General features: G+C 54.6%; 1 protein-coding gene across 2 annotated transcripts; it reads right to left on the reverse strand.

Moving 5' to 3' along the window:
- Nucleotides 1–427: 427 nt before the first annotated feature.
- On the reverse strand, nucleotides 428–25,429 carry PLEKHM2 (pleckstrin homology and RUN domain containing M2). 2 transcript variants are annotated; one of them, XM_068171657.1, is made up of 20 exons: nucleotides 25,053–25,429; nucleotides 14,572–14,678; nucleotides 14,311–14,420; nucleotides 12,982–13,081; nucleotides 12,424–12,511; nucleotides 11,756–11,942; nucleotides 9,463–9,522; nucleotides 7,368–7,602; nucleotides 5,571–6,344; nucleotides 5,238–5,307; nucleotides 5,067–5,157; nucleotides 4,737–4,801; nucleotides 4,372–4,460; nucleotides 3,671–3,803; nucleotides 3,400–3,590; nucleotides 3,052–3,117; nucleotides 2,428–2,587; nucleotides 2,042–2,221; nucleotides 1,845–1,961; nucleotides 428–1,509 (listed from the first exon to the last, which is right to left on the reverse strand). In XM_068171657.1, exons 1-20 carry the CDS (start codon nucleotides 25,110–25,112, stop codon nucleotides 1,372–1,374), a joined length of 3,021 nt encoding a protein of 1,006 aa, XP_068027758.1. In that variant the 5' UTR covers nucleotides 25,113–25,429; the 3' UTR covers nucleotides 428–1,371. The 2 variants fall into 2 exon arrangements, with proteins under 2 accessions (XP_068027758.1, XP_068027759.1); XM_068171658.1 differs by lacking the exon at nucleotides 9,463–9,522 and having other exon boundaries at nucleotides 25,053–25,428.
- Between the last annotated feature and the right edge of the window lie 313 nt (nucleotides 25,430–25,742).

Genomic DNA, 25,742 nt, shown 5'->3' on the forward strand with positions numbered 1-25,742 from the left:
CCCCTCCCCTGCCAGTGCCTGTCCCAGTCCCAACATCCCCAACACTTTTGTTTTGATGCCAGAAGTCAAGGAGGGTTTATGGGGACAGTGGGTGATGCTGGCGGTTGGCCCCATGGCTGTTTCTTTCTTTTCTAGACTGGACTAGATCTCTCGAATCTAGGGGACTGGGATTATCTCTTGGATCCAGGGATAAGAAAGGACAAAGCATGAAGACTCTGCGTCCTGATGGGTAATTCCCAGCTGAAGCCACAAACATCTCCCACGGCAGGGTTAACACTGCCGGGGTTCAGGGAGGAGCTGGAGGTGCACATCCTCCCCTCTTTTCATCCAAATCCCCTTCTCCCTGCCCAGAGCCATCCCACAGGCTCCAAAGTGACGGCAGGAGCAGCAGCAGCCCCAGTGGCAGAATCTAGCACAGGGCCCAGGCTGAGTTACCAAGGTCTATTTATTTGGGGAGGGGGGAAAGGAAGCAGATGTATGTACATATACATTCAGTCACGTAAGTTTCCTCCCACAAAAAGGCCCCGTGAACTTATATTACATAAGAAGGTCTCCGGGTTATTATTATTGTTGTTAATATTATTTAAAAGCTGGGGCTGTGCCCCAAAGTGCTCGTTGTGGAGCGCAAGTGGCGAGGGGTCCTCGCTGGCCTCGGATGCAGTGAGCTGAGGAGATGGGGACGTGTTTGGTGGTAGCCACGCGACAATGTCCCTCAGGACACCTGAAGAACATGGGACTCCATCTCTTCTCCCCAGTGCACAGGGTCAGCATTCAAACCACAAATCGGCCACTGAGATCTCCTAAAACCACGTTTAAGCCAAGTATTTGGCCCTGTTCCTTCTTCCTTAGCCTCAAATCTCCTGGACAGGCTGAGAGTGGCTCAGTGGTGTCCGGACATCCTGGGTGAGCTCTCCAGGAGGAGGCGGGGCGGTGCCGACCCCTCCCAACACAGCGGTGATTGTATGAGCAACAAAACATGCACGGCAGCGATTGAGTGTTCCCGCCTCGCCCCGACTCTGTTCGAAAATGAACAAGTCCTCAGTCCTGCTCCCCACCAGAACGGGGATGCTCGTCCCAGCTCACCCTGCTCCCACCCTCTCCCTCACTACTACTGGGACATTATTCTGTGAAAGGCAAATTATTTGCCCCATGGCAGCTGGACAAGGAGGAAGGTGCAGGTGGTGAAGTGTCCGGCTGCTCCCCAAACCATTCTGGATGTCCCTGGCTCAGTGGAGAGCGCGGGGTCCACGCTGCAGGCACGGCCCTGGTGGGGACCAAGCGATGTCAAGAGGGTTTGGGGTGCCAGTTAGCCCAATAGAGGCCCTGATCCCCAAAAGTGGGTCCCCGTGTGCTGTCCTCCCCTGGGCAGGGTTAACACCAGGGGTCCCGCTCGGCCCGTCCCCGGCAGAGGCTGTCGCTGCGCTGCCAGGCGCTGTCGATGAGGCTCTGGGCATCCTCACATTTCTTCTTCACAGCAGCATCCAGAATGGCCTTGTGCTGGAGATCGACCTGAAACATGGGTGTGGGGTGTCAGGAGGGGAACGGACAACAGTCACTTCTCCCTCTCTGTAAAACCACCCCAAATCCACATGGGCAAGCAGCCTGTGTCATGGATATGGTGACAGCAGGGCTGACCACATTCCTCCCACTCCCCTTGCCAGCACTGGGTGCTCATGGCTTGTCTTGCCAGGCTCTAAATCCCATATCCTGTGATTATATGGACCCAGAGGAGCTCCCTGGCCCTCCTGCCCTTTGTGGGAAATCTGGGTTCACCCTCCAGGGACAAATTCATCCCTCTGCCCTCCCTCACTTGATGAGGGTGTGAGGCAGGCCCACATGCTCACCTGGTAGATGTTCTTCCACGCCACATTCAGTGCTGACAGGAACCTCTCCAGTTCTGTAGTGCAACTAAAATACAGGACCCAGGGGGGCAGGAACTCCTTGCTGTCCTGAGCAAACTCCTAAACCGAGAGAGAGGCCAGGTGTCAGCACTGGGTGCTCGCCCAGCCCCGGGCCAGCGGGTCCAAAGCCCTGCCCTCACCAGGATGCAGTACTCCTTGCCAGCCTCCGTGGAGACGGCGGTGACGTCGGTCAGCTCCGCGGTGCCCAGCGAGCGGAAGAAGCTGGTCTGGCAGTCCTCGTGGCACGTGAAAGCCTTCTCGTCCGTCAGCACCAGGCAGCAGGGAACGCACGGCGTTGGGGCAACACCCTGGGGGATCACCTGCGTGGGGTGGGGAAGGGGAGGTAAAACCTGGCACCATGGAGCCACATCTCCATGGGGTGGCCTGTGGGGAAACCCTCCTGGCTCAGGATAAAGCTGCCTGCTCCATCCTGCCAGACATTCCTGCTCCCTTCAGCAGCGCCGAAGGGGCTCTGGGCAAAGGAGGGGGCCAAAGCACCCACGCTCGGGGCCTGTCCCCAGCTCACCCCTTTGGAGACAGCCTGGCAGAAGTACTGCATCCAGTCTGCCATGTCCTCCTCGTTCTCGGCGCTCAGCTCCAGGGAGGGCCGGTCCGTCAGGATCACCTGGAAGGAGTGGGGCCGGTCGGTGGTGTTGGAGCGCCGGCATCCCCCGCACTGCTCGCCACTGGGAGAGAGGGGGAGGATGGAGATGAGCAGGATGGATGGGCCAGCACAAGCCTGAAAACAGCCTCTGACTGCCCTCCCTGGGCAGCACCTCACCCCTGTTCCCAACAGACACTCATTTCCCATCTGTGACATCCCCTGGGATTGCTCCAAGGACCATCTCCAGGCTCTTGACATTGCAGGAGAGCTGGAGTTGAGCACAGTGGGTCTCCCAGCAGGGCTCCTGGAGGGACGCATCACCCTTCAGAGGCCAAGGCCCCATCCAAGGAAGGAAATGAGCGCATTTCCAGTGGCATGCCCTGGAGCCAAAACAAATGGGCACCTGCCCCCAGGCAGGAGCAGCTGGGATTCCTGCAGCATGGACCAGGTCATGATCCAGCCTGGAACCCCTCCTGGACATCCCAAGTAGCTCCTGCTCCCCAGATCCCCATGGAGTCTGGGTGTTGTGTCCTACCAGCCACTCACCCCATGTTGATGGAGAGCAGAGGGGTGACGTCCGTGCGATCTGGGTACTGGTACAAGATCCCGTTGCTGCCGTTTGGGAAGATGAGAGAGGGGGTAACTGGAGTCAGCCCAGCTCTGCCTTTGGTCCCACAGCCACCCCTGCCCTGCCCTCCACCTACGCAGCCCTGTGGGGTCACATTCCTGCTGCTGGGCACCCACAAACAGTGGCTTTAGCCACCAAACCGGTGGCTTGGCCCCTTTAGGTGGGAAGATGAGTCCTCTCCACCTCCCAGGCAGCAAACTGCTCCCAGCACCTTCTGCCAAGAGCCCTGTCTGACCTCAGCCCTGCCCCACAGCCCCAGTGCCCACCTGAGCACCACAAAGCAGGGCTTCCACTGCTCCTTGCCCAGGTAGGAGGTGCCTGCCTTGTAGTGCAGGATGCCGTCCTTGGTGACGGCGTGCTCTGCAGAGGAGCAGCTGCTGCTGGCAGGTCCCAGAGCCTCATCCATGGGGTCCTCCCAGTGAACGAGGCCGTAGAAACGCACAACCACGTTGCACGCCTGTAAGAACCAGGAGAAGTCAAGGGAGTCTCCTGTGAGCCTTCATCACCTGCAGTCATGGCAGCGATATCCAAACTCACCTCACACTTGGACTCCTGTGCCACAAACTTGGCAAGTGCCAGTTTCTCCATGGTGGCATCCGTGAGGATACTGGGGTAAGGGGGTTCCCGGCACCCTTTGATCATGGCTGACTTCAAGGAGACCAGGAAGAACCTGAGAGGGAGGCAGAGATCCCTGACAAGGCTGGGGCAAACAGCCCCTCATCTCCCCCATACACTCTGGTGCCCAAGGGACTTGTGGGCCTCTGGTCTTCCAGACCACAGAGTCGCAAAATCAACCTACAGACCAAAGGTGATGGGAGGCTGCAAAGGCTGAACTCCAGAAAGGAAATAGGTGACACCGGGAGGTGGTCCCTCATCCCAGCACAAATCCCAGTATGACCTGATGGTCACCTCCCTGAGCTGCCAGCACACACAGAGAGCTGGGGACATGCCTTGAAGCTCATCCCTGCTCATACCAAGTGACACAAGTGACACATGGTCTGCACTGCCCAGAGTGCCAAAGCTCAGACAGAGGGGTCGAGTAACTGTTAATCCAGGGAAGATACTTTGGTTGTATCCATGCCTGAGGCATTTCCAGCTGTCAGCTGGGTTCAGCCAGTGGCATCAAACCAGTCCCCAACCCCTCACGGGTGGCAGGACTGTTATGAAGGGCTGTCTCTGGAGTCTCCCACTGTCCCCAAGTCCAAGAATTCCAGAGTTCCACACCAGTTCCCACTCACTCGGTGAGAGCCATGTCGGCAGTGTCGAGCAGGAACTGCTTCCTCCGGTTGGTGCACACCAGGGTCACTGTCTGCTGATCCAGCCCAACCTGTGCCACACAGCAATGGTTAGGGAGGCCAGGCACAGGATGAGGGGCAACAGAGCAGGGCTGACCAGGCTTCTGGCCCCGGGGAGAGGGTCAGTGGTCACTCTGCTGCCCACGCAAAGACATGAGCAAGGTAGGCACCCACAGAGGTGGCACTGGAAGGGGCATCACTGCCAGCTCTCCCAGTCTCAAACGTTCACTGCCCAGAACACTCTCCATGGACACAAACACACCCTCACCCGTGGACAGGTGAGAGCTGCTCCCCCCGGCCGGACTCACCGAGATGTAATCCAGCTCATTGTAGGACACGGCCTCCTCCACCATGTACGGCTTCTCCGCTGCCCCTGGCACAGACAGAGAGCCACATGAAGGGGGGCACAGCACCCCCTCTGCAGCAGCAGCAGCAGCGATGCACCTGCAAACCAAGCCATGGCCCAGGCAGCACAGAGCCACGGGACACGTGTCCCAGGGCTCCTGGGGGACAAGGCAATCTGAGCTCCCTGCTGTGACCATGGGACTCAAGGGAACTGGCAGTGAAGGCAATGATGGCCTAATCCATGGACAGGCCACGGATGGAGCCTCCCTCCCTGCCACTGAGGGATGAGATACCTTTCCGGATCAGGTACACATAGCAATCTGTCAGCAGGACGTAGATCAGCTGTAGGTTCCCTTCCATGTGCCCTGTGCTCATTCGGATCATCTGCATGGAAAGAAAAGAGCTCTCAGCCCTGGGCTGATGCAGGCACAGAGCTGATCTTTTGATTGATGGAGATCCCTTACCCTGAACAACTGCTCCTCGTTCTCCCGAAAGACGTGGATCATCAGCAGGAGGAGATGGTTGTTATCCACCCTGCGGAGAGAGACAGCAGAGGGTGGACATGGATGTGAGGCTGGGTGAGTCCAGGAAGAGCAATCCCCTTCCTTGTTGAACATGTCCATGATTTGGGCACTTGTTAGCTCCCCAAGGCCTTCTCTTCCTGACCCTTTGTGCCGCCTCTTCATCCTGGAGAAGGATGGGCTTTGCCCCCCAAACCGAGGACAAACAGAAAGGCGTCAACTTGAGCTCAAGATTGTTTCAAAGATGCCCTCCCTGCTGAGCAAACCCTTCCTCACCTGAACTCGGAGGGATGGGTCAGCTCCGAGGGGCTGCCCTGCCCTTCCTCCACCCCAGAGTCCTCAGCGCTGCTCAGGGAAGGGCTGGGCTGCTCCTCCTTGGGCTCACAGAGAGCCTGCGGGTTGGTGGTTTCTGTCTGGCTAGGTTGAGGTTCATCACTCGCCCTTTCAGACTTCTCTACTGCCCCAACTGCTTCTCCCTCTCTGCTTTCTTCTTCTTCAGGAGCCTCAGGGCTACCAGAAACATGTGGCGGTTGGCCAGGCCCTGGAGGGTCATGGTGGCCACCACCTGGTGCAGCAGCGTTTGGACTCTCGACGGTAAATCGGTAGAAGTCCATGGGGGCTGAAATCCCCTCGCTAAAGTCGCCAGAGGACGATCCATCCGGGGTCTCCCCTGGCGTGCCGGTCCGAAAGGGCTGCCCGGAGGGCTCCAGGGCGGCGTTCCAGCCCCCGGGGTCCAGCTGCCCGTTGAGCCTGTCCATGACCTTGCTCAGGGGCTGCCCCACGCTCTCCATGGACGTGTCCTTCATCTCGGGGATGCGCAGGGCCAGCGGGCCAAGGGCAGCGCGCTCCCCGCCCTCCTCTGGCCTGCCCGGGGCAGCGGGGCCTGCATCCCTCGGCGGATCCTCCCCGTCCCTCGGCAGCTCCTCCCTGTCGCTGAGCCCATTGACGCCGCTGTCCCCGCTGGCCTCGGGCGCTGCAGGTGCCGGGTTGTTCACGGCCTCCTCAGGCTTCACTTTCTTCTTCTTGCCTGTCTTCTTCTTCTTGGCTAACCTGTGGGAGAGAAGAACGTCACCCACTGTGCCTGTTTAGACTCTGCAATATGCACGGGGGTCCAACAACATTCCTTCGCAATCTTCCCTATTGCAGAGAAATTCTTCTAATCAAGAACATCACTCAGTGTGCAGCCGTGCAGAGCCCTCATCTCTGTGCCAGTCTGCATGAGACAAGGTATGGGCACTTTCTCCTACCTATCCCAAAAAGAGGTGTCACTGCTGACACAGCACCTTGGGCTTCCTTTCAGCTGTAAAGGGATCACAAATGGTTGCGGCACTGAAGTGACGTGGGAGAAATCCCTGGTTGAGATCAAGAAGCTGGGAAGGGAGGAGGTTTCTGGAGGTGGCAACACTGTGTCCCCACATGCCAGGAGAGGGAGATGCAGGTTGGAGCACACCAGGATGTGCTGCAGAAGTGCTCTGGCACCTACAGCACCCAAAGTGCTGCCAGGTCACCCCTGTTTGGGAAGCGAGCCCAGTGCTCCCCTTCCGTCTCCCCCATGTGGGATGATGTGTAAAACCCAGCTGCTGTGCTCCAGCACAGCCCTGCTGGGCGGGTCTGGGGAGTCCCCATCGCTGGGTGGGAGCAGACAGAGCCTTGAGCTCTTTGTCTGGATTGAGGGCTCTGAGGGATCCCTTGGGGAATCTCCCCTGCAGGAGTCAAACACCCAAACCCTGGCCAGGAGCTCTGCAGAGGCATCTCCCATGACAGGTTTGGCCACAGCTCACCGACAAACAGGAGGAGGGACAGGATGGGAGACAAGATCCAAGCCCCAGAGCTGCTGCAAAGCTGCCACCAGCTGGAGAGAGCTCCAAATAAACGCTCATGGATTACTCTGAGCCCTCTGACGCACACTGGCGGGGAAAGGGGGTGATGTGGAATCTGCCCAAGGGACCCAGCCCAGCCCCACAGGGCTGAATAAAGGCTGCAGCACAGAGACTGTCCTGGCTGGGATAGAAGAGGTGGCGCATCCTCAGCAAGAGGAGCCACCTCTTCTGAGGCCAGCAGCTGTGTCCCTACCTGATGACCTCCAGCTCCGTGCAGCTCTCGGACTGGTCCGTTCCCTCGGGGGTGGCCTCTGCCTTGTCCCGGGAGGCCGCGTGCACCGGCGTGGTGTCGGCGGAGGACGGCGCCTCGGCTCTGTCCTCGTTGAAGGGGTTGTGGCGCTGCGTGGGGCTCCTCGCCGCGGCCCTGCTGCCGTTGGCCTCCGAGGCGGCGGAGCGCGGGCAGCTGAGCGTGTCCGTCAGGTCCCCGTCTGCAGGACAGGGTGGAAGAGCGGATCAGCGCCGGCTCCTGGACACAGCCAGATCAAGCCAAGCCACACACCGGGGGCTCGGGGCACTGTGTGGGCACCACGCCACTGGCAGTGCCAGCAGCTCTTGGCGAGGATGGACAGGGAGGCCAGTGTGAGACCCTGCACCCCCTCTGCAGTTCAGAGAATGCCTGGACACAACAGCTCGGTCACCCAGGAGCCAGCAGCCCGATGGAGAGCAGAGGTGGTGTCTGTGGGAGGAGTCTGAGGGGTCCTGGGGCCATTGCTCCTGAGCAAGGTGACAGCGAGCCACGAGGCTGCTGCTTCTCCCCTGCCGTGACCATGGGAAGGTGCTTGCTCAGCCAGAAGGGCAGACACAGAGCCAGCCCATGGAGCAGCAATCCTGACAGAGCTGGCTGCTCTCCTCTGCTCACATGAGACACACGTGGGGGCTGGAGGGTGCTGGAGAGGGGACACAGCATTCAGCAGGCAGCACAGACAGGGCAGAGCACAAACAGCTGGGCCCGTGTTAGTCTTCAGAGGGAAAAAGAGCAATGGAGAAGGGCTGCAGGAGTCATGCTTGGACTATTATTATTTATTATTCATCCAAAATCATGGTTAAAGGAAAGTTATCCATGCCCTTCTCTTCTCCAGCACCATTCCTGGTCTAGTGGAAGGTGTCCCTGCCCATGACAAGGGATTGGAATGAGATGATCTTTAAGGTCCCTTCCAACCCAAACCATTCCATGATTCTGATTCCTTTCCACAGTCAGCTAAAAAGACCCCTTGGGAAGAGAACCACAGCCCTGGCAGACTGATTTGGAGTGCAGGATTTGAGGAGGAAAATGAAATCTCTTGTAAAACTCTACTCCAGGCAGTTCGTGCTGCATGATTTCAAAACTCCATTTTGTTCTCACTGAAAGTGCTGCCCTGGAGCAGGGAGAGTGTGGAGCTCCACCAGGGAAGTTAATCGGGTTTTAAATCCTCAAATTCAGAGGGATCTGCCTTCCCCCAGCATCCCTGGGCTTCAGCCTCCACCCAACACACCCACTGGAGCTGTGGCTGCACCCTGGGTTTGGAAATCTGCTTTGTACCCTCCAGGAACAGGTTAAACCACCTCTGTGACATCCCTGTGCGTGGGGTAAGAAAGAAGGTAAAGAGGGAGCATGTTAGAGCTCAAGAGCAATCCACATGGAATTCAGGCAGATTTGCCCAAATAGTCCCCAAATATTCAGGTGGTCCCATCAGGCTCCATCCAGCTTTGAGCTGCAAAGGATGGAATGTGGGAGTTTCCTCTGGGGCTGAAGCAGAGAGGATGCTGCTCCAGTGGAGGATATGCACAGGGGCTGCATGCAGAGGAAGAACAAATTCCTTTCACTGGGCAAGTGCTCTTGGCCATAAAGGCCAGAGGTAGCTGGTAAGTGTTTAACAAGTGGTAAAATTAATAAAAGTAACAAATGTAGTGACCCAAAGTGAGCATGGCCATGTGCTGGATATTGTGGTTTCATGGGAGAAGTTTTGGCACAGGACAGGATGATCCAGGGAAAACAAAACCTCCCAAACTAATACCTGCAAAATGCCCAAAATTAAAGGCAGCAGACTTAGTTCAGCTGTTTTCCAGGGCTTTCAGGAAACCAATAATAGTGGATCAATTTTTCAGTCAGCACCTTGTGTGCTTTACCCCAAAGAGGAAATCCATGGCATGAGGGCAGCTGGCACATCCCACATTTCAGGCCTGTACAGAATTCCATCAGGACAGGGCAGCTGGTTGTTAAAGAAACAAACATGGGAGCATGCAGCAAGCTCAGGGGGCAGCAATGCAGAGAGAAAACAAAAATGCTGTAAGAGATGAGCGTGTCCCACCTTCCCAGTCTCTGCTGGGCATGGTCTGCATTGCTGGAAAGACATCTCCAAAATCATAATCTACAAAAATGAGGGATAAAACCCAGGATTAGAAATACAGGTAGTGGGGAGGGAAGTGGGGGAGAGGGGAAAGTGTGAAGGGGATTTGGGGAGGGAGATGGGAATGGGGAGAAACAAAACAATCACCCACTGGTATCTGAAACACAAGAGAAAATAGGGAATGTGGGTATGAATGGAAACCAGCTGCACTAATGGTTGTTCCTTCTGGAACAAACAGTGTTATGGGAGCTACAAAGGGACCAGGGAAGGGTGAAAGCCCCATTATTCAAGCTGCTGGGAAGCGAAACCAGATAAACAATGTCACCTAGGACTTGATCCTCTCTGGGAAGCAATTTAATCTCTCTGTGCCTCAGTTTCCCCACTTCACACTTACCTCCCATAGATACTGTGATGTTTGACTCATGAATGTTTGCAAAGCCAGGGATCTGATTAAAGGGGAAAACTTGTCCTCTGATCCTACAATCCCCAGTTCCACCTACACTCTCAGGGTAGAGACATGCTCCTGTTGAAACGATGAGCAGGGTAATAGTTACAGGGAAAGGGTAAATTCCTCCACACCAGAGGAGCAGCAGCAATTCCTGCCCTCCTGGCTCCTGGTCCAGCATTCCTACATCAGCACCAAATCCCTCTGTGCACGGGGAGACTGAGACACAGAGCCCAGCCACTGCCTGCACACATGGAATAGGCTGAGATGATACCAAACCCAAAATCCATCTCCAGAATCTCCTGGATCTCTACTCCAAAGCTCTCTTCTCTCGAGCTTTAAGCAGCCATCCACCAGAAGGCTGGGGACACCCAGTGATAGGGACAGGCAGGAGATGTCTGGCACAAGACATGCTCTGCTGAGGGAGGAGCAGGAATGCAAACCCAGAGGTGCAGCACAACAGCTCTTATGCCAAACCTCTGGGGACAGAGAACCTTCCTCTGTGATTTTTATTTCTAGGCTCCTTGTGCTGTCTCCAGTTTCCCTGGGACACCGGAGATTTGGCATGAGCAAGTCCCTAAAAATCAAACCCTTTCCTGAGTGCAGATGTGGTGAGACCAAACCAGTGCTGTGCTTCCAAGTCCTTTGTTAAAACAACACCAATGCCCATCCCAGGCTGTTCATTCTCAGCATCTTTAATACCTGCTGGCTCTGTCTTGCTCATAAAAGGCAACTGGTGACCCTTGTCTTGAGGAAACCCATCTGTGTGTGGGCTCAATCCCAAATTCCCTGCATCCATCTAACAGCTCATTCCATTCCAGTTCTATTCCACAATCTCTTTTGCTCAAACTGACATAAAAACCAGGACAGGGCCAATGCATTTTGGATTAGGAACAGCATCAGCAGAGCTGCTGCTTTATGTGAACATGGTGGGTGCAGGACAGGAGCTCCCTGCTCTGGCTGCAGCAGATTCATGGAGCAGACACAAGGTACGTGTCTGCCCAGGTCATCAGGAACAACATCCAGCCTCTCTGAAGGGCTAAGGGGGTGGGTAAGACGATTTATCAGGCTGCTCAAGATGTATCAAGAGGAAAAACCAACACCTCTGAGACCACTGGCTGCCTTTCTCCCAGACTGAAGACACAGAGAAGACTCAGGAAGCTACTGCCCTGCACATGTGGGTCTCTGGACTGCAAAACAAACAGTTAAAAACCTCCCCTGCAGCCCAGTGTCCCTGCTGGCCTGGAAGCCACATTCAGACACAGGACTGGCCTTTACTCTGGGGGGAAGAGTCCTCCAGTTCTTGCTAAAACCCCCAGGATGGGAATGTGGCCTGGGGTGTCTGCAGGGGATGTCCTTCTCTCCCAGTCCGAGGCAAAGAATCAGCACAGAATGGTTTGGGTTGGAAGAGACCCTAAAATTGACCTAATTCCACCCTCTGCCATGGGCAGGGACACCTTCCACTATCCCAGGCTGCTCCAAGCCCCATCCAACCTGGCCTTGGACACCTCCAGGGATCCAGGGGCAGCTACAGCTTCTCTGGGCACCCTGTGCCAGGGCCTGCCCACCCTCCCAGGGAAGAATTTCCTCCTAATACCTCATCTAAATTTCCCATCTTTTTGTTTAAAACTCTTAGTTTAAACCCATTCCCCCTTGTCCTGTCTCCCAAGGATTTAAGACAGGAGAGACTTCCAGCCTGGCTGCTGGGTCTCCTGCTTTGGTCTCTTCCAGTCTAAAATCTGCTGCCTTATCTGAAGGGGATGTGGGAAGAACACAGCCCTGTCCACACTGTCCCCAAAACCCACTGACCCTCACTGGATGGAGCAATGGCACTGTCGTCCCATTCCAGGTTGGTGGAGGTGACAGAGTTGAAGGAGTTGAGGGAGAGGCTGTCGGAGCCATGCACGGAGCTGGGCAGGCGCTCCTCGAAGTCCAGCAGGTGCTGAGGCTTGTAGTAATCCGGCATGTATGGGGCCAGATCCAGGTACGGAGCATCCTGCAGGGCAGGGAATGTGCTCAGAGTCAGGCTCCAGTCACTGTTACTGGCACAGCTGGGGGGAAAAGCCACCCCACTGAAACGGTGGGACTGAAGGTCCCTTCTCAGTGTCCTTGAAGGTCCCTTCTCAGTGTCCATCTCAGAGGAAACCCAGCGGTTTTACCAAAGGTTATCCAGTGGATTTGTGATTTCTGGAGGGACACCAGGATTTTGTACCACACTTGCAGAGCTCAGCTCTTTTATCCCCATCAATCTGCCCTGCAGCTGCCTTGCTCCTCCTCCAAACAGTGAAGAACTGATGAACAGGAATAAATCCCATTGTTGGATCCCCAAAGACCTAAAAGTCTTTCCCAAAATCATCAGCGTCATGTTTTCAGCTGAAGGTCCACCCTGGACCAAGCAGAGGGATCTGTCCCACCCTGGACTTCCCCTGCTCCACATTCCACTCTCCCAGAGCGAGGAGAACAGATCAAACGCTCACCAGGTCCAAGTCAAAGCGAATGAACTCCAGTCCAGACACCAGCGTTAAGAACAAGGTCAGATGGTCATGACTGCAGACCAGGGCGTTCCTGCCGCAGGGAGGAACAAAAGAGCTTTAGAGATGAGGGAAAGAGGAGGAGCAGCTACAAGCGCCCTTCTGTTTCTTTGGGGGCGTCTCCAAGCTGCCATAGATAGCCCTGGAGCTGGCAGCCCACTCCTTGCCTCTGTGGGCAGTCACTACATGCTGTCCCTCAAAATAAGCTACAGCCACATTTCCAAGTGTCCAGCAAAGCTGGGTGCCTGGACAGGAGCTCAGCGGCTCCTTGGAAATCATGGAAAAATATAAAGAGTAAAAGCAGGAACTAGGAGAAATGCTTGCAGGGCCTCAAAGAGATAAGAGGACAGTGTGTTCACATCTAGGACCTTTAAATTAACCACATAAATCCCACAAGGAAAAATCAAACCCTGATCAACTGCTTGTCCCCCACTGGCAAATTCAGGCTGGCTTCTGACAAGGAGGAATATCAAACGTTGCCCAAGAAGGAGTTGGGATACTCACTTGACATAGTACTTGTGCAGCAGGCTGAGGTTCTCCTGGAACAGCCTCAAGTAGCTCTCCAAGGAATTTTCGTTGAGGGCAAGGTATAGCCAGGCCCGGCCTGGAAGGAGAGCAGCAGAGAGATTTATCTGGAAACACCTGAGAAGTGACACAAGCCTAGAAAGAGTCACGAATTAGTTAAAACCCCTCAGATCATTCATTCTTATCATTTGAGGGGAGCAATTATGAGGGAAATCTGCAAGGGGAAATGCCATTGAGAGATTCATGATTTGGAGTAAAATTGGTGAGAGACACAACTGTGTCTCTCCAGCAAGATGGGAGCCCTGTCAGCAATGACGGGAGATGGGAGAAGCTGAGGGAGAATCGCTGCGAATCAGCCCAGGTGAGATTTGACACAAATTCTGGTGCAGAGAGAGGTGACAGTAGAGCCTGTGCTCAGCTCTGCTCTCACCAGTACAGGCCCAGGACAAGGCAGCTGTTTGGATAAGCAGGCATAGAGGATCTGGGCACGGTCCTGCGTCAAAAGTGGCCTCGATGGTCCCAAACATCTGCTATGGACAACTCGGAGCAGGGAAAATGCAGAATCACACACATGACTGCTACAGCAAGATGTGGGGTGAGAGGGGATGCTCCCATCTGCCAGGAACCCTTCCCAAAGGCATGGCCCCACAGGACTCCCATCTGCCAGGAACCCTTCCCAAGGGCATGGCCCCACAGGGCTCCCATCTGCTAGGAACCCTTCCCAAGGGCATGGCCCTGAAGGACTCCCATCTGCTAGGAATCCTTTTCCAAGGGCATGGCCCCACAGGACTGCCATCTGCCAGGAATCCTTTTCCAAGGGTATGGCCTTACAGGGCTCCCATCTGCCAGGAACCCTCTTCCAAGGGCATGGCCCCACAGGACTCCCCATCTGCCAGGAACCCTCTTCCAAGGGCACAGCCTCTTGGGTTTCAGGGCAGCAGAAGCCAGGCTACACCTCAGCACCCGACCCTGAAGCACAGTGACATTATTTCCAGAGACCTCACACGGTCATGGCAGGACTCCCACCTCCTTGGCACAGGCTGCCCAGGGAAGTGGTGGAATCACCATCCCTGGAAATGTTCAAACTACGTGTGATGTAGCACTTGGGGATGTGGTTTAGTGGTGGGCATGGCGGTGCTGGGCTAATGGTAGGACTCGATGATCTTGGAGGTCCTTTCCAACTTTAACAATCCTGCGACCTGGCTTCCAATGGCTCCCTCGATCCACCAGCAGCCCCAACTCCTCAGCACAACGTGGGCCTCCCCAGGTGTCCCCAAAGCGAGAGCTGGGGACACTGTGAATACTCACTGCGTCCCAGGTTGGTGGCCACGTGCTGCAGCACTTCAATCTGTTTGATGGCTTCCCGGCGTGTGAAGTGAACAACCAGCACCCAGTACCCCGAGGAAAGATCTTGCAGTCTGGAGGAAGAAAAATCCCAGAGGAAAATTAAGCAAAAGCTTCATTATCTCCACCCCAATCCCCGCCTGGATGCTTTCCCCATGCTGAAGCTCCACACCAGGCTTTGTCCATGGGGAAAAGCAGCACCCCAGAGGTGGGCTCCAGGCTCACCCGTACAGCAGAGCATGGTCCAGGTGTTCACAGAGCCGCTGCAGGACCTTGTCATGGTTTCTGATGGCCGGTGTCTCATCTTCACAGGCAGCAAAGTAGCTCTGCAGCTGCAAAAAGAAGGCATGAGATGACTGGAATGGCCTTCTCCAGCCCACAAGGAGCAGGTGGAGGTGCCAAAATGCTCATATCCAGCACTGAACAGTTTTTTGTGATCTCTCAGCTTCCTAAACCCTGTTGCAGGTTTTACTTACAGGGTGTAGCCGATGGTTTTGAGAGGACCCTAAAGGCACTAGCTACAGGAAGAACCTTGCCCAGGGTCCCCACGTCTCACAGCCCAGCAGTGCTGTGGTGGCTGCACAACCAAGTTCCCTCATGGTGAGCAGCCTCTTCCCTCCCAGCCAACACTGCAGCAGGGTCTGGTGGTTCCTCTGCAGCCACCACAAAGTGGTTCAGAGCAGAAATAAACCCCAGCTCTGCTCTGTTTCTGGCTCTGACATGGATGAGGCCTCTCCTCGGTTTTGCTAGAAATCCTAGAAATCCCCTCGGACCCAAATCCTATATCCCTTCCCAGCTGACCCACAGGCCTCCTCCTGCCCCCAGAGCTTAGGGATCTATTTAGGTCCTGTCTCACACACCCTCGGCATCCAGGCAGGGAGATTACTCTCCTGGGATGTAATCTCAGCTGGACAGGCCATGGCTGTTTGCTGGCAACGCGCACGAACAGCTCAGCTGAGCCACAACAATATTAGAGACAATATATATGTTATTTTAGTGATCTGACATGTCTTTGCCAAACCTCACTAGATGATAGATGTGTAAAACCCAAAAACTTGACATTACTGTGCTTGTCAAGTCTGACCTGTCCCCCAAAACAGGTTTCTCCTCCAGAATCATTACTAGAGAAGCTCCTTTTGGAAAAATCATCCAGTCTTGATGTGCAGTTAGCCAGGGGTCAGAGAACACCTCAGGTCCCCTGGGAACTGATCCCAACAACACTCTTAAGAGTATGAACATATCGAGTTCCAACACCCTCCTGGCCTGAAGACCTTGAATCCCTCTGGAGCTCTTAGGTAAGATGGCAGAGCCAGACGTGTTCCTGCACGGAGCTAGTCCCAGCCCTTCCGTGAGAGAAAACTGCTGAGCTGGAGAACGGCAGCCAGAGCTCCCCCGCCCGATGGCACAGCCCTGCTCTGCCTGTCCCTGTCCCAGCAGGTGAGTCCCCTGGGGAAGCAGATACACAACCAGGTGGTGATTGCAGAGGCACCTGTGGGTGTTCTGGAGACCCTCAGGGGCTTTCACAACACCCAGGTGAGACCTGGAACATTTCAGCTTGACTGCACCTATCCATTCTTGGGAGGAAGCTTTTCCAGAAGATTCCCACTATTCATAGGCAGCCCAGACTGACACAGAGAGTAAAATGCCCCAAAATCCCACTATTTAAGAAAAAATTCAGGAGGTACTTGCAGCCAGTCTTTGAAGCTGCAGCCAGGACACCAGAGGAAGAAACAAACCTATAATTTAGAGCCATATCTCTCGGGTGATGGATAGATGGAGTCATGGGGATGATCTCCAAGAACTGGAGCTCACTAAAATATCCAAATTTTGGGAAAACTGAGGCAGAAGCAAAGATCTCACAGGACATGAGCCAGCACTTGAAGGCAGAAATTCCCAACTTGTCCCAGCCAGGCTGTGGGCTCTGCAGGGAGCTGGGGTGCCCTTGGAGGAGGTTCTGGGTGTTTCTGCAGCCTCTGTGCTGGATTGGGGAAATGCAGCTGTGGGGGACAGCTGTGGGGAACAAGAATAAATCAGGCATTTTGTTAGCTCACCACTGAATAAAAGGAGACACAGCTTGGGGTGGTCTGTTTGGAGGGAACTTGGAGCCTGTCTGTGCCTCTGACCGGAGGAATTCCTCGTGACAGAGACACTCCAAGCCTGGCCAGCAAAAGAAATGAGGAAACAGAAGTATTTCCTCTTTTTTCTTTCCTCCTTTCCCCCAAAATAACTCAGAACTTCGTCATGTTCTTTCCTGCAGCACAGCTCCCATCCCTCTCCATGGACTGATCTGCTCCTGTCATCCAAGGGTGCAAACTATTAGCAAATGGTGCCTGTCTCCACCTCAAAAATTGATTTCTCTTCTTTGGAAAAATCCCAATCTTCCCCCAGGAAGGGGTTTAGGTTTTGAAGGGCTCATTCTATGTTACACCAAGGGCTGGTGTCCCTTTTAGCTGCTCTGCAAGGAGCACTGAGCCTCCTGCTCTGCACAAACCAGCTCCCCCTACATCCCCTTCCTGGGGAGGCTGCTGGAAAACCTGGCCCCACGGCCATACCAGAGCAAACCCACCCCAAAAGGCTCAACCCCATCCCTGTGGCACATCAGTGACCAGAGGATGGACCGCTGTGACTGTGCTTTGCTCAGAGTCATGGGGTCACACCGGCCCACAGGGCAGGAAACACGCGCTCAGCAGTTTGGGATCGGGATTCTGGCACTCCGAGTCACGGCCTTTTAGGAGCTGTGGGTCACAGGGAAGCCACAAGGGCTCACTCCCACTGAGATGTGCCACCGTGTCCCCATACAGCACTGCACCCAAGGACGGTGCCATTCCCTCCAAAATAAACACCAAAGGCTTCCAGTGCTCAGCCAGGGGCAGGCACAGCTCACTGGAGCACAATTCCCAAAAGACATCAGCCAAGTGAATCTCTGCCCAGCTACCCTGTCCAGGGAGGAAACAAGACACAGCAAGCCTCGGGATCTCCTGGGTGGAGTCATCCCTCCGGCCAGGGTGGGGAAAGACTTGCAAAAGCTGATGGGGAGGTGTTTCTGGCTTGGGAAGAAGGGTGAAGACACACAGAGAAAAGTTAGGATAAAACAGCTTTCCCAACTGGGAAACAAAGTCCAGCTGAGCTGTTTTTCAAAGATCCAATGCCTAGATGAAAACCTGTAGGAATCACGACCATGAGCATCATGAGGGATGATCCCAGCACCTGCCCCTGAGCCCCTGAGCATGGTGATGGGAGCAGTGATGTGGCACTGCCCCAAAAAATGGCACTTAATAGTGTTTATGTGGAGTCTCCTGTAAGTTGTTATAAAACACACATGGATAATTGAACCAGCCTCTCCCTCCGCAGTCAGACCTGACTGGGAGGTGGTGACCAAACTTCATGAAGCATCCACAAAGCAGCTCCCTGACACAGCAATGCCATGGCAGTGAGCCGGGCTGGAGCCAGAGAGATCAGGAAGGAGGCAAATAATTGGGTCAAAAACACCATCCCTGGGTTTCCGGACAGATGCTCTTCCCCTTGTCTCCTCTGTGCCTCAAATCCAGAAGGAAGGGCTGAAGGCTGGCTCAGATGGAGGCCAATGCCTGGAGCCCTGACCCGGGGCTATTTATAGACATTCCAGTGGCCAAAAGAAGCCCTGTTGGCATGCAGAAGGCATCCCAGCCATCCATCCACTGGGACCACTCCACAGCCCCAGCCAGGTCTGAACATCAGCATTCCTGGGACAGAACCTGCTCAGGGAGAAGGCCACAACAGCTCAGCCTGGGAGAGCCTGGAGCAGAAGGGTGTTTGTCCAACAGGAACAGACCTGGCTGCCACTGGGAAACACTCGCACCTCATCCCCACCGAGGAGGAGGATTTAATTGCTGTTTATTAATCACAAGTTCATTTTTCTAGCAGTGACACGCCCCACACCACGCTGGCACGCACGAGAGAGGCTCTTCCTTGCACAATTTTATAACCTATTACTGCAGTGGTTCTCAATGAGTGTGAACATTTCCAGGCTGATCTGCAGAACTCCTGTGTTGCAAGGGAAGCCAACAAATAATCAGGGAGGTGTTCTGGAAAGCCCATTCCCAAATTTAATCATTCTTGTGGTGGTTTTGAAATCCCTTCAGTAATTCTAAAAACGCATTGGAATACTGAAATAGTCTCCTGACCTGCTCAGGGCTGGCCACAGCTCAACTGAGTCCACATCTCCCCTCCGTAAATCTGTCCTGCAGATGTTTCACCAGCAGCTTTCCAACATCAATTCCATTTCACTTGTTCTGCTTGATATTTCCATGGCAGGACAAACACGGTGGAAGAACAACAAACACCCTCTGCATTCCTCAGCTCCTTAACTGGGATGGGAGAGATGAGAGGTGCTTCAAAACCCTCATTCCCACCCACGGCACATGGACTGAGGTGAGGGGTTTTCTCCAGCTGGAAGAGCTGAGCACCCTCAGAAGCAGTCCTAGAGCTCCAGGGAGCACAAGAAAGGCCAACTGACCTTGTCCAAAGCAATGACAGCTCCAGGGAAGACACACGGGAAGGGCCAGGACAGACACCTCAGAACTGTCACTTTCACACCTGCTCAGGGAGTACAGATATTCAATGGCAAATGGATAAAGAGGAGGCTGAACTCCTGTGCCTGGAAAATTCCTAGTTTTCCATACCATCCATAAAAGCAGGCTGAATGCCATGGCAGGAGCACTAGTCTTTCTCATACATTTGTACAACACAAAGCCCTAAAACTCCAGCTCTAGCAGGACATTTTGGAGGTCACACACATGATCTGACTCAAAACTCCTAAAAACCAGCACTGGCTTCAGTTCCCAGATTCCCACTTCATGCACCTCACCTTGATATTGCGGTTTTTTCCAGAAAAACTCACCAGGCACATTCAGAGCATCAGCACCTGGAAGGTACCACGAGTGCCAGTGGAGCAACCTGGAGATGTAGAGGGACAGGGGCCTGACTCAAGTGAAGCTGAAGCCCACAGCTAAGTTGCTCCTTGCTGGAAACACTGAGCTTTGAAGCATTCCCAATCCAATGCCAGCACGATTGTCACCTCCTGGAACACATACACATCTCAGCTCACACCCCCCAAGCTTTTCTGTGGCTTTCCTTCACTGTTTCTAAGCAGCAAAGCTTGCAGCAGGCTGGACCCACATGTGGCTCAGACAAGGATAGGATTTTTTCCAGTGGGAGTTTTTAGGGAGCATCCTGTTCCTCTGTCACAGCGAGCAGAGCAGGGGCTGAGTACAGAATTGGCTGCAGGGGAACAGGGGTCCCTGAGCTAACCAAAGGCAGGTAGGAAGGTCACATGCTCAGCATAACAGAAAAATACATTTTATGGGGGAAAAAAAAAAAGTCCAGCGGCAAACACACCAGAAGCAAGCAAAGTGCTGCTCTCCCAGGGAGCTGCTGCTCCCTCACACGCCAGGTATCGCAGCTTTGAGTCCCTCCCCACCACCCATGGCCTCTGGCCCCTGCTTCATTCAGTTACACCTCTTGAACGAGCTCACCAGAAGTGGGGAAAGCTGAAATCACTTAACAGCCACCAAAATTGTGCAATCAGAAGCAGAGAGGCTTGGAGGCTTTCCTTTAGCTCCTTGGGAAAACCACAGCCAAATTTACCCTCCTTAACCGGCTGCTCTCCCAAGCAAAATGCTTTGTGTTAGAGGAGAACAAATGAGATCGTTTAACTCCCAAAATGTTATCACAGGCTTGTCTGCCCTCAGCTCCAGAGCTGATTTTGGGTGTTATGGAGGATAAACATCAGTTAGTTACCTGCAGAACGAACTCTGGATCATCACCAGCCCTGTGGTGGTGTGAGTGTGACTACCAGAGCAGCTCCTGGATGGCCAGGATGGATCTCCATCCAGCAGATCCTCGATGGATCAGGAAGGATGAAACTTCCTGATCACTGGGATGAGGCAAGAGGAATTTCTAAAGAGATAAACCTTGAAATACTCAAGCAATCCAAGCAATACACAGCTGTGATGAGAGCAGAACCACAGCACCAAAGAGACAAAGCCCTTGGAGGCCTACCAAAACACATCTGTGGACTTGCTGAAAGCACCTGAGTGACCCCTGTGTCTTTTCTTCATGGACAACTCAGGAGCTCCATGAGATTGCTGCTACTTCACCCCCAGGCTTTTGGCAGCTGGGAAACCTGGTACACGTGGCAAAGGCAGGACTACCCTCTTCATGTGGTCCCTGCAGCAGTAACAGAAGTGGGGAGATGTGAGTGAATGAGAGGAAAGACCCTGGCAGAGCTAAAACCCCTGTGGTCGTCTTTGAGCCAGAGAGGTGCTTCTCAAAAGGGAACAGAAGACAAGAGATTGCTTTGCTGGTTTCACATCTCCAGAGCTGCTGCCTCTGTGCTGGGCTAAATAAATGCAGCCAGGCAGAGATGAGCACATTACCTACGTGATTTGAGTAGGGATGCTCCACTCCAGCACTCCCTGCTCCTCTCCATGACACGGGGGCTCTAAGCCATGCCCAAGCCCACCCTCCCTCGCCTTGCAGGAGAAGCAGAGGTGTCACAAGGCAGAGCTCAGCAGCTCAGGAGACTGCAAAGGCATTTCAAAGGTACAGGGCTAAAAATCCAACCCGGAGACGGGCAGCAAAGGCTCCGCATTAACTCGCTGTGAGGGCAGTGGAAACCTTCCCAAAGTCATGCAGAAACAGAGCAGAGCCAGAGCTTTTGGCAAGAACTCCTGCAACGTCAGCAAAAACCACCGCTCCACCTGATTGACATGCACCAAGGATCAGCTGCTCCAGAGTTCATGGCAATGTGTGTCCTTCAAAGCCAGAAGAACAGCCTGAAAATCAGAGAGGAGTCCCAAAATCTGTGATTCTGACCTCTTTTCTGGTTTTACATTCAGCTCCTGGAATTGTCAACAATAACACTGTCTAAGGACTTTGCATTTTCACCACCTAATCCCAGGTAGAAGAGCACTAAACCCCTCCTGAGCCCAGGGAATATTCAGGAAAACCCAAGAGAACACAAACCACCAGCTTCATGGACCAGGGAACCTGTGACAGCTCCTGGTTACCAGGAGATGCTTGGCCAAGGATGGATTTGAAATTGTTGGCACTTCTGGTATGTTTAGAGTCCACCTTGGCAGCACCAGGAAGCTGCTCTCATCCCACTGCCACCACACACAGCATCATCTCCTAGAAGGAAACAAGCCTTGAGTGAACAAGAGCCTGCACACTGAGCCATAACATGCCCAACCCCAGCCTTCTGCCACAATAAAGCCCTAAATCTTCACAAAAAACAAGGGTTAGGCATCAATCTACGCAGTAATTTGAGCTGGAGCACAGCCCTCTTAGCAGAAGGGGAACTGAGTGGGAAAAGGGAAAATAAACGGTCACAACACTGTCCATGTGTGCAGAAAGCATCACACTGTGAATTAATCTTTAGCTCCCAGGGAGGACACAGAGGACAAGCTGTAGATGGGAAATCATAACCATGCTCCCAATTTCCTTGGAAGTGAAGCAGAGACCCAGCTCCCCGGTGGCTGAGCTTTCCCAGCCTCTCCTGAAGCCACCGAGAGCAGAAACCTCTTGACATCTCTCTGGTTAGAGAAGCCTATTTTGTCTAAGTTAGGTGTTTTGCCTCACTTTTTTCAGTGGAGGCTGACTTCACACCTCCAACCTCACACCTCTGAAATCCACAGCAGAGAAATCCACTGCTCTCGCCCCACCAGGGACCTGGGAACCACACAGAGAACCCCACAGGTTGGAATTACCCTCTCCAAGCACATTTGCAAATCTCTGCTCCATCCCTCAAGTCTTTCCAGGAAAATAAGAGGTTCACTGAGGTTTGAGGGATTTACTTGGAACTGAAGCATTTTTTTGCTGTGGATTTGTACAAAATCCACACACTCATAATTCGAGTTCTATCATTCAATTTTAGAAGCCTTCTCCACAACCTCAAGTCAGATGCAGTGTTCTCTTAGGGATCAGTGCCTGTCAGCATAGAAAACCTAAAATTCTCAGTAGCCAGGATTCCAACATGCAACAATCCCCCACCCCTAAAATCCAGCAACACCTGGTAAAAACTGAAATCACAGGCAGGTACAGTTGCAGCCTGAGTGTCAGACCCTTCCCAGGGCTGTGTTGCTCCTCTCCTTCCCCATCTGAGGCTGCTAAGCACAGGGTGCTCTTCCCTGGGCAGCTCCATGAAAATAAGGCATTGTTTCCTCCCCTTTGGCTCTGCAGCTGAGAAAAGAAAACCCCCACCATCACCACAGACACATCCAAATCCTCCATTGCACACCTGCATTGCTGGTGAAAGTAAGGAGTGAGCAACCCACACTGTGAGGAAGCTTCTGAAATCAGAGGCAGGATGCTTGGAAAACTCCTCCAAGCCCCATGACACAATTCCAGTGCCAAGGAGTTACTCAAGACGAGGATGACGGAGAGCAGGATTTCCCAGCACAAAGCCACTTGCTCCCTTAACCTAGTACTTTACTCTTACCACTCGCAGGGAAAAAGAGGACCAGGGACTTCAGGCTGAAGTGGGAGAGGTTAAGCACCAGGAAAAATTAGCAGCTCCATAATGAATTTCCCTGAGGAAGGAGAACTGCATCCTGGGGGTAAAAAAGCAGGGTGGAATTTCACTATGGCCTGAGTTTGGTTTCACTGGGATGGTAGAAATTAATCCATCAGCCTAAAGTAGGCTCCTACACTTCCTTGAGTTTTGCTCTGAACAAGAATGAGCAGGCAGGATTAGAAAATCCCAACATTTTCACCGCTGGACCAAGACAGGAGTTGGCAGGGATTGGGTGGGCCAAGGTGTGCTGGCAGAGCTGGAGCTGAAGAGTCCTCTTCAATCACAACAGTAGTTAAAATAAACATGTTGATTTTTTAGCATTTCCAAACGTGATCTTCCTAGGATTTTCTGAATGCAAATAAATTATGTCCAACCAATCCTGTGTGGGAGGTTGTATTCCTTATATATACAGGGAAACTGAGGCAGGAACGTTGCAGAACATTGTGACAGAGCTCAGAGCAGGCTGAACATCCAAGGATTTCCAGATAGATATAAGATTATCCTTAATTTTTAGAGGACAAAAAGGCAAGAGACCAGAGGTCAGGGTCATCCATGGAAGAAAAAAGCTGGGAGGGGTTTGCACATCCATCCTACACCCCAGAGACAGTGTCCAGCCATCCCTTTCTTAATAGCACCAGGAATTCACTCATGCTGGTCTTCATAAAACAAGTTTTCATGGATGAATCTGTGTCAGGACACACTGCAGAGCACAGGAAAACTCCTATTCCATAAGGCAGAGGAAACCAAACAACTGGAGAAACAACAGCAAGTCCAGACAGCTTTGCGCCAAAACGTGGGACAAACACAAATGAAACGCCCGTTGCCTCCTCAAATGGAGCAAGGGTTCTTTTTCAAGATTGCTTGGAGCTCATGTGTGGGCCAACCCAAAACTTCCAGCATGTCCTTACAACTCACTCCTTTGGCCTTCCCAAAGATTTCAGCATCCTGGGCCCCTCTGTGCCAGCTCACAGATGTTTCCATCATCAGGATGGGCTTTAAGGAACCATCCGAGAAGAAAAAAGGGGCAAGGAGAAGGTGAGAGGACACATGTTCAGAGCCCTGCTTTGAGGGCACAGAGCAGGGAACAGGAATGAACCACACATCCCCTGTGTCCGTGGCAAGAATGTCCCAGGTCTTGCCCCTCTATCCTGTGCCTCCCGCAGGACATGCCTGGCTGGAGGGAGAACCTTTAGAAAGATGGTTTTAGGCTGCACTCCAAATCTCTCCTGAGTAGAGCCCCAGGAAAAACGGTCTCCCTAATCCTGTCCTTTGAAACGGGAAATCCCAGGCAGGAGAATCCCAGTATATCCCAGTCAGCTAAAACAGAGGGTTCTGGGGGTGACCCTGGTGGTGTCCCTTTGGCAGGGTGACTCCAGATGTGCCACCCTCACCACCAGAAAAGCTGTGTCCAACCTCACACCCTCAGCACAGGGGGTCTCCAAGGTCACTCCGAAAAGTGTCCACCTCTGGCAAAGGGGATGCTGTGCGCCCTTGACCCCACGCTCCTGTCCCAGAGTTCATCAGTATCCCTGGGATGTTTCTTGGGTGTGAGGATCTATGTAGGACTGTCCCCCAGCCCCACGCCTCAGGCAGGAGGTCCACAGGGACCCGTCCTTCAACCCTACACCCATGGCACTGGTGTGTGCCTGGGGAGTCCCCAGGAGTGTCCCCCAGCCCTGCACCTCTGCAGACACAGCCCCCACGGCTGTCCTGGAGCCGTCCCCAGGCCCACAGCCCCACCCTCAACCACAGGACAGAGTAAGGGGTCCCAGAGCTGTCCCCAGCACCAGCTGAGGCGGGTCCCCATGGATGTCTGCAGGCCCAGAGCGCTTGCAGAGCAGGGTCCCCAGGGCCATCCCCAGCCCCACAGCCCCGCAGAGGGAGTGTCCTCCCGGCTGTCCCCAGACCCAGCACAGGGAGGTCCCCACAAGCACAAGGAGGGTTCCCAGGGCTGTCCACACCACCGACACCAGAGCACAGCACCGGCCGACCCGCCGGAGTGCAGGGCTGTCCCCAGCCCCGCAGCCCCGGCACTGGGGTTCCCCAGGGCTGTCCCCAGCCCCTACAGCCCCAGCCCGGGGGTGTCCCCAGGCCTAGTCTTTTCAGCACCGCAGGTCGGTGTCCGCAGCCCCCGCCGTGCTCCCGCTCCCACCTTCTTGACGGAGAGGGAGATGTTCTCCAGGATGCGGTCCTTCACCTCCGCCGGCTCCATGGCGCCTCCGCCCACCACCGCCGCCGCCGCCCGCCGCGCCCGCCCGGCGCAGGCCGAGCGCCGTCCCGCCCGCCGGGCCCGCTCCGTCCTGCCGGCTCCGTCCTGCCGGCTGCCCCGGCCGGCCCCGGGCTGGCGGCTCCGCGGCGCTCAGCGCGCCATGGCCGGGCGCGGGGGCGAGCGGGCCCCGCGGGAGCACAGCGGAGCCGAGCCGCGCTGGGGCCGCGCTCCGCCGGGAACTGAGGTCACGGGGAAGGAGGGAGGGACGGAGGGAGGGAGCGAGCCGCGCTGCCCGCCCCGGGCCGGCAACGGCACCGCCCTGGGCGGGCAACGGCACCGCCCCGCCCGGGCATGAGGGGCCGCCCCGCCCGAGCCGAACGGAACCGAGCCCGGCCCGGCCGAACGGAGCCGAGTGGAGCCGAACACAGCCGAGCCCAGCCGGGTCGAACCAGCCCGCCCCAAATGGCGCCCGCGGCGGCGGGGGGACTGTCGGGACCCCGAGAGGGGACCGTGAGGGGAGATGGCTTTGGAGACAGTTGAGGGGACGCGAGGCGATGTGCCGCTGCGGACAGTGAGGGAAGGTGGGACTGGGTTCCTCACAGCCCAGTGAGGGGACATGAGGGGACAGGATGT

This window comes from Anomalospiza imberbis, chromosome 23 (assembly GCF_031753505.1).
Source record: "Anomalospiza imberbis isolate Cuckoo-Finch-1a 21T00152 chromosome 23, ASM3175350v1, whole genome shotgun sequence".
In the NCBI taxonomy this organism is placed as follows: Eukaryota; Metazoa; Chordata; class Aves; order Passeriformes; family Viduidae; genus Anomalospiza; species Anomalospiza imberbis.

Bases quoted from the DNA above. Each gene is read 5' to 3' on its own strand.
- PLEKHM2 (XM_068171657.1), bottom strand. From the start codon at position 25,112: ATGGAGCCGGCGGAGGTGAAGGACCGCATCCTGGAGAACATCTCCCTC. The intron at 2,588-3,051 runs GTGAGTGGCTGG...CCTCTCTCCCAG, and splicing joins CTGCTCTCCATCAACATGGG to TGGCGAGCAGTGCGGGGGAT. The intron at 2,222-2,427 runs GTGAGCTGGGGA...CACCCCACGCAG, and splicing joins GCCAGGCTGTCTCCAAAGGG to GTGATCCCCCAGGGTGTTGC.